Raw genomic sequence first — 17,064 nt, forward strand, 5'->3', positions numbered from 1 at the left:
CTCCATAGCCTCGGTGGACCAGAGGGAGAGGCTGGCTAAGGCCAAGCCCATAGTTGGGCCTGACCGGTGGAGCCCGGTGCCTGTTACTAAATGGCAGCTTGGAAGTTTGCTGCTGCCTCCACTTCAGAGAGTTCACAAGGCCAAAGGGGAGGCAGACCAAGAGAGTCCAGGGAGAGGGCCTTTACTTCATACTGCAGGGAGAGAGGAAGTCACTGTGAGGGACAGTTGGCCGACCTTTGAACTAAAAATGGAGGATGACATTCCAGCAAGTTGGGAAAAGGTTGAGTTTGGAGAATGTCACATACTAGAGAATGATGGGTTAGGAGTGAGACGTGCTTTACAGAGGGACGGCTTTGGAGAAAAAGGTTTCTGCAATGAGGGCAAAGCCACTGAGGACCTTGGGGACAGCACAGAGAGCCAGGATGTAGTTGCTTTACTTGAGCAGCAGGTGGCGCCGCTGGGAGACACAACCAAGTCTGAGAGGAAGATGGTGACAGGAGGACCAGGGGACAACGGCAGAGCGAGAGACCCCATCAAGAGGAAACCCGTCTTCGGTGAAATGGCTACCGACAACCAGAGAGAGATGGAGGGTGAGTCGGACAGTGATGAAGAGATCGTGGGGGATGGAGAGATGGAAAGGGAGGATAGAGTGGAGGGGAATGGAGAGACGGACCGTCAGGGCGGGACGGGTAACGGCCTAAATCCAGAAGACCGGGGAAGAAATGTGGATGGGACATCAGGGACAGCTGCACAGAGGACCACTGGAATCACAGGTTAGTGTTAGGCTAGGTTAGGTCAGGTCGCAGTTTTCCTAATGGGGCCAGACCAAATTGTAGGGGCCAATATTTATGGTTTTACTATCTCTGTGGGGACATACCCACATAATTAATCACTTGTTTAGCCATAAGGCAGTATTTTGAGTATTGCATGTATTGTAAATTATAAGGACCGAACCCTAAATGTCTCCATTTTTTATTCTGGATTGTAAACATCCACGTGAAAATGCTTGGTAAGTAAAATAATCAATCCACTGTAGATATCTATCTACACTTTTAGGACATTTTGTGATAGATGGATGTTGGGCATTTTGCGGTGTATGCTGGGAAATTGGCACTTCAGTAATGAGCCAATAGATGGTGCCACAGCACTTAGTTCATCATTCATCTGTGTTGTCCAAGTCCATGGCGGCGTCGACCTTGTTTCCCAGACAAACAAGCCGGGCTTGACGTAAGACGCCTGGCGTATAGGGCCAGAAAGAGTGGATCAGGACACAGTGATAATAATGGACGTGTCCCAACACTGCTCAGGTTTCGGTACTCAGAAAGAGTGGTTGTCATGCCTGAGTCTAGAACAGCATGACGTGACAGGATGTCTGACCCCTATGCTCCTGGGTGCTTGGCAGGCTTCACTCAGGTCTTTCCCAACCACGTGAACACACACTAAAGGGTTCTTCTTGTTCCAGAACACTCCGCGTCAGGACACTTGACTCTGAGATCGTCTCAGGCGCGCGTCAGTGCGTTCCGAGCCCCCTCTCTCCGCGGGACCCCCCCGGCTCACAACCCACTTGCCTCTAACCATCCCATTAACGCTCAGGTAATTTGCTGCTTCTACCAGGACAATAGTGCTTTTGACCAAGGTATTGCAGTAGTTAGGGAATACGGCACAGCCATATGGGATTAAACCAGGAGGGTTGAGGGAGGGGCATTGATTTCCCCCCAGCGCTCACGCTCAATGGGAAGGGTTCAGAGGTTTTGCAACACTGCACCCGTCCGTGTGGATGCTGACGGCTCCCTGTTGGGTGCTCAAGTTAAGCCTGGCAAGTTGATTCACCGGGCAAGAGGGAGGTTCAGTGTGGGCCGGAGTGCTTCAGTCAGCTTCTCTGTTTGGTCACGCGAATGTGCAGCGTGTCCAAATGGAGGATCTGACTCTTTATGCCGGGCTGTGGGCCGTCCTTAGGGCTTTGGTGGCTAACTGAATGATTATCTGGGGTGATATAGAACCGTGCAGGTAGATGGAGTCAGCAGGAACTGTGGGTCTGTGGGAGACTGTCAGCAAGCAAGCGTTTATGTTTACGAGGAAATGAGAGGAGCTGAAGAGACAAATTGTTTTGTGGTGTTCTTTTAAATGGATACCCATACATTTGTTTTTATATCGTTGTGGGGTTTAGACTTATTCTCTTTTGTACCTGTCACCTGACCTTAAACTTAATCTCGATAAGTGCCTAAACGTAACCCTAAACTTAGCCGTAACCCTATTTTAACCCTACTTTAACCACTACTGTCTAAACTAAACCCAATTCTAACACCAGTTGTAACTTTTACCCCAAGCCGGACGTAGCCTTTTTCCTAGTGGGGACCGTCTTAAAACCTTGTATGATGGTCCCCACATGAATACTAAACCAGGACACACACACCTCCGTCTATTTACCTATTTACATAGTCCTGTACTCCTCAGAGCACTATACACCTTATGCACAGACGCACTCACTCAAATTGAACTCACTTTGCATAAAAAAAGTGGAGCGTGATCCTATGAATAATGCACTTGTTCCAGAATAGAGTAGAACAGAGAGACTGGGAAGGTTAGCTGGAGGTTAACTGATTCTATCTGGACTGGGATGTCTGTCTTTTTTTTACTTGCAAAGTCGTTTGACTGCCATTATCAATTTATCCTATCACGTTCAGTGAAATGTCTAATTACATGGATGAGGATTCATAAAAAGTATATTAAAACTCATCTAGTGTTCTCTCTCATTAGAAGATTGGTGATGGAGCCTCCAGAGACAGGGGGCTAGATTCGAAGCCTGCCCCGACCAACCCCTCTCCTTCTGGTTATGGCAGGGCCGTAGGGCCGGGACCTAGCCAGACCTCCATACATCCCAGAGGGGGAGAGGAGGGGAGCATTCCTCTCCTTCTCCCCTTTGCCCAACTGCCACCACTATCCCTAAATTTTCCCCTCAAAAGGAAGCACGCCTCTCCGTCCAAGGCCACCCTCCCAAGGCGGCCGTTGAAATGGGAACCACCTCGACCCTCCCAGGAGAAAGCGAGGCCCTGGCCAGGAGCGCAGGAGGAGTGCAAAACGTCAAGCCCCAAACACCCAGACCCTTCCCCTGCCCTCACCTGGGACCCCTGTGCCAGATCCCTCCCCATCCCCCCACCCCGCCCCCCAGCCAGCCCAGTAAGGCCAAGACAGGGGGTCGCAACGGGGGAGAGGGACCTTTCCAGTTCACAAACCGAAAAGAAACAGCCCACTAAAACCCCCAAACCCTCCGATAGGAACCGGGCCAAATCTGGGCTTAACCCTGGTCGACTCGCTACCGAAACAGCACCAAACGGGGTGAGTGGCAAAGGTGACCCCAAGGACCAGTTCAGCCAATCCAAAGCCTGTCTGACGACGGCCATTACGTCTGACCCCAGAGTGAGGGATGCTGGGAAATTGAGTATCGAGGAGAGGGGCAGGGCGTTGGAGGAGGCCGGAGAGGCCGGGGCTCTGGTTCTGACAATGGTATACCAGGACGGAACCACTCAGATGGACCCGGAACAGGTGGGGTTTTCTAGTCAAAGCAGTGATTCGGTCCAGTCGCAGACACGACCCTGTTTCGATCCTCGGTGTCCTGTTACTGGACCCTCTGTCATAAATATTGACTGAGTTGTTTGTGTCGTTGGCGCTGATGCCCTGGACTGGTGCCACAGTAAATGGCATCCTAATTCTCCATGTGTCCTTTGTTACTTCCCACTCCGTGCGTCCCATAGAAGCCCAGTCCATCGGCGTGCGGGGTGCTGGTGCTGTTGAAGACGGATCCGGTACCGGAGGAGGGAGTGGCACCCGGAGACAGTGTGGTCTACCTCAGGCTGGAGCGGAAACCCGCCTGGGCCCAGAGCGCCCTAGATCAAAACCTAGACCTCTTCACCAGGTACGGCCCAACCGGGGGGGGGGGGGGGGGGGCACGCTCAGTCTGTGTAGAACGTCTCTGAAACCTGACCAATGATGATGGCGGTGTGTACGTCCGTCCCGTAGAGAGATGCTTCTGCGGGTGTTGTCCGGCTCCCGGCTGGTGGTGTGCTACAAGGCCAAAGACCTGCTCCGCACAGCCCTCCAGCTGTACCAACCCAGCCTGCACTGGAAACAAGGTCACTGATAGCAAGGCAGTTAAGGACCCCCTGGTACATGTCTTGGGGTGCTGGGTGGCGGCCGGCTGGCTAATGCGATAGTCTTGGGGTTTCTTTCCCCTCTCGACTTGTCTGATGCTCTGTTATTGATTGGTCTAGTACATGTTAACTACAATAATGTGGCTATTTTAAAGATGTTTCCGGGAACACTGTTCTGGTGCAGGACACACGGGTAGCCTAGTGATTGAGCCAGAGTGTTGAGCCAGTAACTGGAAGATCTCTGGTTCGAATCCCAGAACTAACAAAAAATACATGTGTTAAGTGCCTGTGAGCAAGGCACTTACCGCTGACTGCCTCTGGAAATCAGTCCGGGTTATATTGTCCTACTTTGTGACGGATATTCGAATACATGTTATGTAGTCCTGCATCAGTGCCCCCCCCCCCCCCCCCCCACAGTGTCATCCTGCCGTGTCCAGGACCCCCAGGTGGCTGCCTGGCTGTTGGACCCAGCGGACCCGTCCTCCTGCTTCACTGATCTGCTCACCAAACACAGCAGGAGGCCCCCCAGACCCCCCACACCGGTGCTGGGGGCCAGGAGGGTCAGTCTGGGAACCTTCACAGGGCACTGGTTTACTTGGGTCCTCTTAGGTGTCTTCTCTTCCCTTTTTAATTCCTTCTTGCTCTCTTACGCTGACCTATGCGTTTGTCTTACTGTCAGGTATCTCAGGTCCTCTCCAGTCTTTCGCTGCTCTACAAGCTGAACATGGAGCTTCAGTCTAAACTACAGGTGCGTTTCTCCCCACGTCAACTCATGTGAAGGAACCCCCACCTGACGACCTGACGAGCTGTGTGTCTCTGACCAGAGCCAGGGTCTGTGGGAGCTGTACTCCAACATGGAGCTGACTATGATCCCTGTACTAGCAGGTAAGAACGCCAGGTCAAATGTTGACCTCATCTGGGGTGAGAGGGCATAATGACCGTTACAGATGCAGTTAGGTCCGGAAATAATTGAACACTGACACAAGTTTTGTTATTTTGTCTGTTTACCAAATTGTATTCAAGTTTCAGTTAAATAATGAATATGGGCTTAAAGTACAGTCTCTCAGCTTGAATTTGAGCTTATTCACATCCAAATTGGAGAAAGGGTTTAGCTCTTTAATATGTAACCCCTTCTTTAAAGGGTCCAAAAGTATTGGACAATTGACTCAAAAGCTGTTTCATGGATAGGTGTGGACTATTCCTTCGTTATTTCTTCATCAATTAAGCATATAAAAGGTCTGGAGTTGATTCTAGGTATGGCATTCGCATTTGGAAGCTGTTGCTGTGAACCCACAACATGCGGACAAAGGAGCTCTCAATGTAAGTGAAACAGGCTATCTTTAGGCTACAAAAATAAAATTCAGCAGGAACATTAGGAGTGGCCAAATCAACAGTTTGGTTCATTCTGAGAAAAAATGAAGAGCTCTGCAACACAAAAAGGCCTGGAGGTCCACGGAAGAAAACAGAGGTGGATGATCGTAGGATCCTTTCCATGGTAAAGAAAAAACCCTTCACAACATCCAGCCAAGTGAAGAACACTCTCCAGGAGGTAGGCATAACATTATCCAAGTCTACCATAAAGAGAAGACTTCACGAGAGGGTTCACCACAAGGTGCAAACCATTATAAGCCTCAAGAATAGAAAGGCCAGATTAGACTTTGCAAAAAAATATCTAAAAAAGCCAGCTCAGTTCTGGAACATCCTTCTTTGAGCAGATGAAACTAAGGTCAACCTGTACCAGAATGATGGGAAGAAATAAGTATGGAGAAGGCTTGGAACGGCTCATGATCCGAAGCATACCACATCATCTGTAAAACACGGTAGAGGCAGTGTGATGGTATGGGCATGCATGGCTTCCAATAGCACTGGGTCACTAGTGTTTTTTCATGAAGTAACGGAAGCCTGAAGCTGCTGGAGGAATTCTAAAGTATATAGGAATATATTGTCTGTTCAGATTCAGCCAAATTCAGCGAAGTTGATTGGACGTTGCTTCACTTTACAGATGGAAAATGACCAAAAACATACTGCGTGAGCAAACCAGAGTTTCTTAAGGCAAAGAAGTGAAATATTCTGCAATGGCAGAGTCAATCACCTGATCTCAACCCAAACGAGCATGCATTTCACTTGCTGAAGACAAAACATAAGGCAGAAAGACCCACGAACAAACAACAACTGAAGACATCTGCAGTTAAGGCCTGGAAAAGCATCATAAAGGAGGTAACCCAGCGTTTGGTGTTGTCCATGGATTCCAGACTTCAAGCAGTCATTACCTGCAAAGGATTCTAAAAATTTGAATTTTATTTATGATTGTGTTAATGTCTCCAATAACATTTGAGCCCTAAAATAAGGGGACTGTGTTTAAAAATGGTTGCCATTCCTAAACATTTCATTTTGTTCAACCCCTTGACTTAAAGGTGAAAGTCTGCACTTCAATTATATGTCGGTTGTTTCATTTCTAATCCATTGGTCCAGTGGTGGCGTATAGAGCAAATATTGTCCAAATATTTCTGGACCAAACTGTACATCCTGCAAACAGAAATCAGCAGTATGTAATGACCTGTATGTTGGTGTAACTCTACTCACTGTGTCGGGTTCAGCCTGTATGTTGGTGTAACTCTACTCACTGTGTCGGGTTCAGCCTGTATGTTGGTGTAACTCTACTCACTGTGTTGGGTTCAGCCTGTATGTTGGTGTAACTCTACTCACTGTGTCGGGTTCAGCCTGTATGTTGGTGTAACTCTACTCACTGTGTTGGGTTCAGCCTGTATGTTGGTGTAACTCTACTCACTGTGTTGGGTTCAGCCTGTATGTTGGTGTAACTCTACTCACTGTGTCGGGTTCAGCCTGTATGTTGGTGTAACTCTACTCACTGTGTCGGGTTCAGCCTGTATGTTGGTGTAACTCTACTCACTGTGTTGGGTTCAGCCTGTATGTTGGTGTAACTCTACTCACTGTGTCGGGTTCAGCCTGTATGTTGGTGTAACTCTACTCACTGTGTTGGGTTCAGCCTGTATGTTGGTGTAACTCTACTCACTGTGTTGGGTTCAGCCTGTATGTTGGTGTAACTCTACTCACTGTGTCGGGTTCAGCCTGTATGTTGGTGTAACTCTACTCACTGTGTCGGGTTCAGCCTGTATGTTGGTGTAACTCTACTCACTGTGTTGGGTTCAGCCTGTATGTTGGTGTAACTCTACTCACTGTGTTGGGTTCAGCCTGTATGTTGGTGTAACTCTACTCACTGTGTTGGGTTCAGCCTGTATGTTGGTGTAACGCTACTCACTGTGTCGGGTTCAGCCTGTATGTTGGTGTAACTCTACTCACTGTGTTGGGTTCAGTCTGTATGTTGGTGTAACTCTACTCACTGTGTCGGGTTCAGCCTGTATGTTGGTGTAACTCTACTCACTGTGTTGGGTTCAGCCTGTATGTTGGTGTAACTCTACTCACTGTGTTGGGTTCAGCCTGTATGTTGGTGTAACTCTACTCACTGTGTCGGGTTCAGCCTGTATGTTGGTGTAACTCTACTCACTGTGTCGGGTTCAGCCTGTATGTTGGTGTAACTCTACTCACTGTGTTGGGTTCAGCCTGTATGTTGGTGTAACTCTACTCACTGTGTTGGGTTCAGCCTGTATGTTGGTGTAACTCTACTCACTGTGTCGGGTTCAGCCTGTATGTTGGTGTAACTCTACTCACTGTGTTGGGTTCAGCCTGTATGTTGGTGTAACTCTACTCACTGTGTTGGGTTCAGCCTGTATGTTGGTGTAACTCTACTCACTGTGTTGGGTTCAGCCTGTATGTTGGTGTAACTCTACTCACTGTGTTGGGTTCAGCCTGTATGTTGGTGTAACTCTACTCACTGTGTCGGGTTCAGCCTGTATGTTGGTGTAACTCTACTCACTGTGTCGGGTTCAGCCTGTATGTTGGTGTAACTCTACTCACTGTGTTGGGTTCAGCCTGTATGTTGGTGTAACTCTACTCACTGTGTTGGGTTCAGCCTGTATGTTGGTGTAACTCTACTCACTGTGTTGGGTTCAGCCTGTATGTTGGTGTAACTCTACTCACTGTGTTGGGTTCAGCCATGGAGAGCCATAGGATCCATGTGGACAAGGAGGCCTTGAAGAGGACGTCAGAGATGCTGGGGGTAAAGGTTACAATACTATACTGGAAAAGTGATGACACAGAGAGGGCTTAGCACACACACACACAGACACACACACACAACGATGCCTCTAGCTCTATAAATATAATATATCCTTTTGGGCGGAGGGTTGCAGTAGGAATGAGCATTGATCTGTCTCTCACACACACACACACACACACACAAAGGGATTAATGGCTGCTGTGATAATCCAGTGGAATAACAACTTTTCTTGGCTTTGTCACGACGACCCACACAGAATACATGATGAGGATGCAGAGGAGGTGGGAGAGGGGAGGAAGGAGCGCGGGAGCGAGAGCAGAGACATGCTACCAACGAGGGAGGGATAACGTGTTGAAAGGGTGGAAAAGGGAGAGGAAGGGGAAGAGTCAGAGGTGGAGGAGGGAGGAACTGTGGGAGGGAGGGATATGTTGAAAGGAAGGGAGAAGAAAAGAGAAGTGAGCGAGGAGGGAGAGAAGGAGGGGGTGGGAGGGATCACCAGTTGAAAGGGAGAGGGAGGAGGAGTCCTAACGTAATCCTACTTGAAGCCTGAGAGTTTCTCTGGTTCTGTGTGAGACACCTACACAGCATAACCACATTGAACCACCTAACTAAAGCAGACAGCGCTTTTACATAACCGACAGCCATGCAAGTGGAGGGAGAGAGACACCAAAGACTCTGAGAGAATGAAAGGGAAAACACAGGGACAAGGCGGACTGAAACGGGGGAGAGGGGGGTCAAAAGGTAGATACAGAAAACATAGCGAAGCAAGAGAACGTTGTGCGAGGGACATGTTTAATATGAACGTTCCCCACCGCAGGACTGACATGACAAACTCCCCTACAAACACCTGAAAGTAGATTGATAACCAATTAGCCCTTTTTTCTTCACGGATTTGTCCCGCCCGTCATGATAGGACCTCACTTTCATCACGGAACATGGTGAATCTCGCTGAGATGAAATAACTGTAATTTCCATAAGCTTGGACCGGGAGAACGGAGAAGACGCGCGCGTGCGCTGTTACGTTGTCTGAAAGCCATAGGGAAATCCTTTGGTGCATGTTGTTGTTTTGTTCTTTGATTTCCAGGCCGTAGATGAACTACATCAAAACATAGGAAAACACGCGCGAATGCACGCTCGCACAGGGGAGGGTGTGTGTAACAGTCGGAGAAGCTCAGCTCTGCCTGAGGCTCAGGATAAAGCAGCGGTTGTGGCACCGTGGTGACCCCAAGGCGACCCCACGGCAACCTCTCTGAATTTCTCCCCCGCTCTCTGTCTCTCTCTGTCGTTCACTCTATCTTCTTCTGTCTCGCTCCCTCTGTCTGTTTCTATGACTGGCTTTCTGGCAATTCTGAGGCTTTATTGGCAAAGCGTTCTGTGGGAATGATTCATTGAATTGACTGCATCATCATTGAAGTGATATTAATGTCAGCAGGACAGTGAGTAGAACAATAATCGAGTGAAGAAAAAACAAACTTATATAACAATATAAATGACCTTGGTTGACATGTCTGGCCCCATATTTTATTGCTGGTAGCAATGTACTGTTGTGTTCCCAGTGTTGTCAGTCTGTCACTCTTTCTCTGCCTGACCATTTCTCTGTCTGTCTGTCTCTCTCTGTCTGTCTGACTCTGTCTCTGTCTCCCTCTCTCTGTCTGTCTCTCTGTCAGACTAGGATGAAGCAGTTAGAGCAGGATGCCCACCAGGCTGCAGGCCAGAAGTTTCTAGTGTCCAGCAGCACCCAGCTCAGAACGGTCTGTGTGTGTGTGTGTGTGTGTGTGTGTAGATAGGTGTGTGTGTGTGTAGGTGTGTGTTTGTTTGTGTGTGTTTTGTAGATAGGTGTGTGTGTGCCATTCTAATCCTACCTCTCCACAGGTTCTGTTTGAGAAGCTGCGTCTGCAGGAGCGCTGTGAAAACAAGAAGCTCCCCAAGACACTGAACAAACAGCAGCACTCCACATCCGAGGCCACCGTGAGACACACACATACACACACACACATTGCCCTTAAGTGGTATTAACCAGTGATGTATCTCATCTGTGTGTGTAGTTGTTGCAGCTCCAGGACCTCCATCCTCTGCCCAGGATCATTCTGGAATACAGACAGGTGAAGAACACGGATGAACACGCAGCTTAACAACAGGACTACAAGCCTGACAACCCTGTGTGTGTTTCAACCCCAGGTTCACAAGATCAAGTCCACCTTCGTTGATGGGATTCTGTCCTGCATGATGAGCAAGGTGATAACACACAGGTTGTTTACACAGGCGGTCCAGTCCAGGGCTTTGGCCACTAGTCAGTCTTTTGGGCTGTAAGTCACTTAATGAGACCATATGCTGAATTACTAAAACATCGTTAAGGACTACTACTCTGAAACAAAGGGGTTAAAAGCGTCCCAGAAGAAATATCAACAACATTTGAATAGACGCAGATTTCTGTCTTCCTCTTATTCTTTTTATAAAACACCAGAAGGCACCGGAAAGGTAGATGTTTTGTGGTTGGCTTTGCTAGGTTTCGTTATTTCTGAAATACAGAAGTAAAATCTCACAGAACTGTGTCAGCCAATTGAAGCAGCCAACCTGCTATAGAAAAAGTGCTTGCTTTTTGGTTGTTGCTTGTTCGAGGCTGACATCCATGCTAGATTTAATGATGATGGGGTGATATAAGGAGTTTGGCTAGATGTCATGTCATCGCTGGATGTCATGGGAAATGTAGTGTTTAAGGCAGTTTTGAATGGGTTAAAGGTTGTATCTGGTGAAAATGGGAATAATTTAAATTGTGATCGATTTGGGGAAGATATCACAATATCTTCAGACCAGATTGAGTAAGCAAATCAATAAACAACTATTTTTATCAAACATCAGTACTTCCATTATGGAATGAACAATGTTGTAAAAATAAGGCATTCTTCGGCAGGGATATTGGCATTGATGTGACTGAAATACAATCGAAGTTAACATGTTTGGGGTAATGATATATTTCAGCCATATCCACTGAATGAATAACTACAATCTGAATGTGTAAAAAGCAATCACTTTCTCTAGGTTGGCTGGACTCCCAAGATAGAGAACCTGCCCTGTCTAAGTTATTTTGTAGCTGTTAATATTGTTTAAATCTACACAATCTGTAAGGAAATGTAGCTTTGAGTAAGTCGCCTGGGAGTTGTTGGTTGTATATAAAGAAATGTCTAATTCATGACTGAAATATGTTTGTCATGCTGAACTGCTCACTTTCCCCCATCCTCTTGCTACTCCTTCTCTGCATCTTTCTTTCGTATCTCTCACTCTCCCCCCGTCTCTCAGAATTCCATCTCCTCCACATGGTACCAGACCAGTGCGGTGACTGGGAGAATCTCTGCCAAGCACCCAGTGAGTACCTCTTCCCCCCTCATCCTGCTCCGGGCTTCTCCTCCTTCGACACATCCCTCTCTCCTTCCTCTGCCCCTCAGCGATGTCGTTGGTTTCGTGTCAGCTTTCCCTCTGTTTCTTTCGTTCTTTGTCCCTTGCGGTCCCTTCCTCTGCCTTCTTCTTTCCGTCACACAGACACGCTCGCAGAGATTTCCAGAGGTGGCATTGTTTAACTGGGCCAACAGGGATACGGGAAATGCCTGAGAGACTATCACAGACGGGGTTAGAGAGGATTACTTAACCCTCTGTTCTCCTGGGATTTGCCCTATATGGATAGGGCTCAATTAAGAGGTTTCTTGCAGAAGAAAGGCATTAGTATAACCACTGTAGCGTTTGTAAGGGAATACTTTGGAGATTATGAAGAAATGATCTATTTAAACCCAGTCGTTCCCTTGGCACAATACTGAATCCAAACGTTGAACTGAGAAACATTCAGAGCTCCTCAAAATGAAGACAGTCATTTCAATTAGCTTTTATGACTCCAAGTCTTCCACTATACGTTTTTTTTAGCTGTCTGCGTTGTCCATGGGTGGTGTTTATCGTTTGAAATCCTCAATGTCGCATGTTTCTAAATACCTTCACATTGCTTTGCCGCTGCTCACTCATTAAAAGTTCCCTCACTCAAATGCTTGCAGAATTGAGGATCGGGGGCCACGTCTTTTTCACTGCTAAAAACTACATAATAAGAGTTCTGGAATGAAGTGTCACAGGCATACAAAATAAAGATTAACCAGTAAGTGGAAAGCAATAACAAATGTGTAGACACAAACACTAATCTTGTTCCCAGACAACACGTCCCAAACGCATGTGCGGTTCTGGCTGAACACTAAGTCGAACTTCACTGGAACACATTGAGAGTCCCCTCCAGTGCATTTCTCTTAATCGTGTTATGTAACAACCAATCATGTCCCAGAGCCTCGTCTCCGGGGGTTTTGGGCACCTCTTGTATTGTTCAACAGCAGCAGACTCTGCTGCACTGACAGGAACAGGCAGACAACACTTCTATAGGTCAGATGATCCTTCTATAGGTCAGATGATCCTTCTATAGGTCAAATGATCCTTCTATAGGTCAGATGATCCTTCTATAGGTCAGATGATCCTTCTATAGGTCAGATAATCCTTCTACAGGTCAGATGATCCTTCTACAGGTCAGATGATCCTTCTACAGGTCAGATGATCCTTCTGTAGGTCAGATGATCCTTCTACAGGTCAGATGATCCTTCTATAGGTCTTGTTCAGTGTGGTGAGATCATGCTGCGACAGTCTATTGCTAGCTTTCTAAAGGAACACTGTCTTAGTGTTGTAGCTGGTGGGGCTTTACTTTCATTTCGTGTACAGGTAAAGCGCCCCGGGCTCGCGCTTAACGTGAATGTACCTGTTTGAAACGTTGGAAACCGCCTTTGCGTTTGCATAATCCATATATTACTAATACGTTAATATGTTGAGTTATTCAGGCAATCTTCTGAGGTCCAACTGTTGCTTAATAGAATTTTGACATTCATGGGAAGAGGCTGCCAAGGTAGGGCCAGAAGTACTGTTTCCCAAACTGATAGTGCTCATGTTCTCTGTTTTTGTCTGTTTACGTACATATCTGTCCTGCTCTGCCCCGCCCTCTCGCTCTCTGTCTCTCTTCCACTCTCCCTCTGTCTCTCTCTTTCCCCGAGTCAATAGCTCATTCCGACCGTTAGGGTCGACCAACCCTGTCACCGAGCTCCCGGAGGCACACACCCACACACACACACCCACACACACACACACACACACACACACACACACACACACAGCATATACGTCGCAAACACTGCCGGTCTCTCACATACATACCCACACTCACTGAACTTTTCTAATCTCAAGTAAACGTCTCAGTCCCCCTTTTCAGCCCAACCTTCCATTTATCAGGGCACGTCTGGTGGATGGAGGTGTTAGGAGCTGTAGGACTGTAGGCTGTTGTGGCCTGTCGCCGCGCTCCAGCGCTCTATTAACACACTACGGTGGTGCTCCCGGATCTGGCTCTCAAACTGAGGACTGCCTGGTCGTTGAAAGCGGGAACGATTTCTGAGCAAACCGGTGCTTCATCCCGACACGACGGAGGAGTGTGGGAGAATGGATTCAGTGCAGACTATTGTTGTGTTTCTGTTCCCGTGTGTTTTGGATAGAGCAGGAGTGGGAGATGCGTCTTTCTCTCTCTCTTCTCCTTTTGTACTGTACGTGAAGCACTGGGATCTACACACACACACACACACACAGTAACAGTGCGGGTACATACACACATTCAAATGAGGAATACTGCAGCGCTATATGCCTCCCCCTGAGACGGGTTCATGTAGGGTAACTGCATTCTCCACTAACAAAAGCCTGAGGTAAAGCTGAATATGAACTTATGATAGAGAAACACCAGATGCACCCTGGGATATGGCTGTGGACTGCGTGGCTGCTAACAAAGTCACCATGTTATTTTTGTTTTGTTTGTTGGACCCGCGCCAAACATGAGCTATGTTTTCCCCCTCTGTCTTTTGTAAATGGTGAGCTAACCGTTTTTTAATGGTGTCTGGGGCGCTTTCTTTTCCAAGACTCCCCTTGTCGTGGCTCTGTCTTGCCCCTCTGCCGCAGACGTGGTGAGCAATATTTTGGGAACGTCGAATCGCAGTAAAATCACAGGATTGACTTGCAACACCTCCACTCTCAAACCTCGAGAATCAGAATCCATCAGAACCTAACTTTGCTGATCATGTGACAGTGGATCCCTGGCAACTTTCAGACATATTATGAAGGCACAGTCAGAAAGGAAGTCTGTCTGCAAGGAGACATTCAAAGGGTTTGTTACATTTCTGCCTGCTCTATCTTGCTAAAAAATAAATTGTAACCTGTCAATGCCTCTCCTACCTCTCTTTCTCGCTCGTTTCTCAGACACAAGCAGACAGAACAGAGACTCACACTCTCTGTCTTCTTCCCGCTCTGTCTTCCCTTACACACTTTAAGACACACACACACATAAAAAAACACACCCAGAAGCCGTTGGCACACAAATAAATGCAAAACCCAGAAGCAGTTGGCTGGCACAGACAGCTGCCCTTGACAGTGAAACCAAAGAAGCCAAATAAGATCAAACTTCCTCTCTTTCGTTTCTCCCTTGATTCGGCTGGTTTGAAACTGCAAGGCAGAAAAAGCATTCAGATTTCGGGGCCTCTTTTCATTGCAGCATTTTCCTCCCAAACATCCCTTTCACTCTCCATCCCTCTACCTCTTTTTTTTCCTGCTCCCCCCCTCTCCGTCCTACTCTCCTCCTCTCCATCCTACTCTCCCCCTCTCCATCCTGCTCCCCCCCTCTCCGTCCTACTCTCCCCCTCTCCATCCTACTCTCCCCCTCTCCATCCTACTCTCCCCCTCTCCGTCCTACTCTCCCCCTCTCCGTCCTACTCTCCCCCTCTCCGTCCTACTCTCCCCCTCTCCGTCCTACTCTCCCCCTCTCCGTCCTACTCTCCCCCTCTCCGTTCTACTCTCCCCCTCTCCATCCTACTCTCCCCCTCGCCGTCCTACTCTCCCCCTCTCCATCCTACTCTCCCCCTCTTTCTTGCTCTTTTTCTTCATCCTCCGCTCTCTTTCACTCTACATCCTACTGACTCTCTTTCAATTCCTCTTTCCTTTTCTTTCTCTCCCCCTGCCTCTTTCGGTGTCTCTGTCTCTCTCTCTCTAACAAAGTGTTGATTCAGGCTGCACTTCCAGCCCCTTAATGTATATTATTTTCACACAGTAATGTGATTTGGAACAGTCACTGGTTGGAGTACGAGCTACAGCCCTGCACTGTGTTCAGTGAACCTTTAATATTTCAGACAGTGTGTGAATAAGGGTGGGCTTTTTGATGAGAGCAGCACAGGTACCTCATTGATCACTATCTAATTAAAGATCACTACCTAAGTATAGATCACTACCTAACTAAAGATCACTACCTAAGTATAGATCACTAGCTAACTAAAGATCACTACCTAATTAAAGATCACTATCTAATTAAAGATCACTACCTAAGTATAGATCACTACCAAACTGAGTAGGTGTTACTACCTCTGTTGGGAGGGGGTCTCACATGGCACTCTATCCCCTCTAATAGTGCATGACCTTTGACCTTGTGAATCTACACTGTTGAGAACAGGCTGCCATTTGTGACACAGCTTGTTCTTGGGTTAGGAGAGAGGGGCAGGGGTCAGGGACATGGACTACTGATGACCTAGAGAGGGGCAGGGGTCAGGGACATGGACTACGGATGATCTAGAGAGGGGCAGGGGTCATGGACATGGACTACTGATGATCTAGAGAGGGGCAGGGGTCAGGGACATGGACTACTGATGACCTAGTGAGGGGCAGGGGTCAGGGACATGGACTACTGATGACCTAGTGAGGGGCAGGGGTCAGGGACATGGACTACTGATGACCTAGTGAGGGGCAGGGGTCAGGGACATGGACTACTGATGACCTAGTGAGGGGCAGGGGTCAGGGACATGGACTACTGATGATCTAGTGAGGCGCAGGGGTCAGAGACATGGACTACTGATGACCTTGGTGAGTTATTATGGGAGTCCATCAACAAGTTATTCAGTACAGTCTGATGTTGGGTTTGGACTGTGTGTTTTCTTGTCATCAGTCATTACGTTGGTGCAGTGTGGTTAAATTACTGAACACCAGCACCGCAGGTCCCCATCTGTTGAACACAGGGGTCCCCTCGGACTAGTCTCTCTCCCTGTCCCATTCTCTCCCTTCTTTTCCTCTATCTACCCACTATCCTTTATACACTCACCTAAAGGATTATTTGGAACACCATACTTATACTGTGTTTGACCCTCTTTCGCCTTCAGAACTGCCTTAATTCTACGTGGCATTGATTCAACAAGGTGCTGAAAGCATTCTTTAGAAATGTTGGCCCATATTGATAGGATAGCATCTTGCAGTTGATGGAGATTTGTGGGATGCACATCCAGGGCACGAAGCTCCCATTCCACCACATCCCAAAGATGCTCTATTGGGTTGAGATCTGGTGACTGTGGGGGCCATTTCAGTACAGTGAACTCATTGTCATGTTCAAGAAACCAATTTGAAATGATTTGAGCTTTGTGACATGGTGCATTATCCTGCTGGAAGTAGCCATCAGAGGATGGGTACATGGTGGTCATAAAGGGATGGACATGGTCAGAAACAATGCTCAGGTAGGCCATGGCATTTAAATGATGCACAATTGGCACTAAGGGGCCTAAAGTGTGCCAAGAAAACATCCCCCACACCATTACACCACCACCAGCAGCCTGCACAGTGGTAACAAGGCATGATGGATCCATGTTCTCATTCTGTTTACGCCAAATTCTGACTCTACCATCTGAATGACTCAAC

The 17,064-nt window shown here is 47.7% G+C and overlaps 1 protein-coding gene across 1 annotated transcript in view; it reads left to right on the forward strand.

The window, feature by feature from the left end:
* Positions 1-247: 247 nt before the first annotated feature.
* Positions 248-17,064, forward strand: part of poln (polymerase (DNA directed) nu) — a 53,062-nt gene continuing 36,245 nt past the window's right edge. The window contains exons 1-13 of the mRNA XM_034290814.1: positions 248-773; positions 1,463-1,593; positions 3,753-3,913; positions 4,018-4,130; positions 4,566-4,708; positions 4,828-4,896; positions 4,973-5,033; positions 8,222-8,286; positions 9,954-10,037; positions 10,159-10,254; positions 10,332-10,388; positions 10,465-10,521; positions 11,584-11,649. Of these exons, the coding sequence (XP_034146705.1) occupies positions 248-773; positions 1,463-1,593; positions 3,753-3,913; positions 4,018-4,130; positions 4,566-4,708; positions 4,828-4,896; positions 4,973-5,033; positions 8,222-8,286; positions 9,954-10,037; positions 10,159-10,254; positions 10,332-10,388; positions 10,465-10,521; positions 11,584-11,649 (1,629 nt within the window). The remainder of the gene's footprint in view (positions 774-1,462; positions 1,594-3,752; positions 3,914-4,017; positions 4,131-4,565; positions 4,709-4,827; positions 4,897-4,972; positions 5,034-8,221; positions 8,287-9,953; positions 10,038-10,158; positions 10,255-10,331; positions 10,389-10,464; positions 10,522-11,583; positions 11,650-17,064) is intronic.

Source organism: Esox lucius, chromosome 24, assembly GCF_011004845.1.
Source record: "Esox lucius isolate fEsoLuc1 chromosome 24, fEsoLuc1.pri, whole genome shotgun sequence".
Taxonomy (NCBI): Eukaryota; Metazoa; Chordata; class Actinopteri; order Esociformes; family Esocidae; genus Esox; species Esox lucius.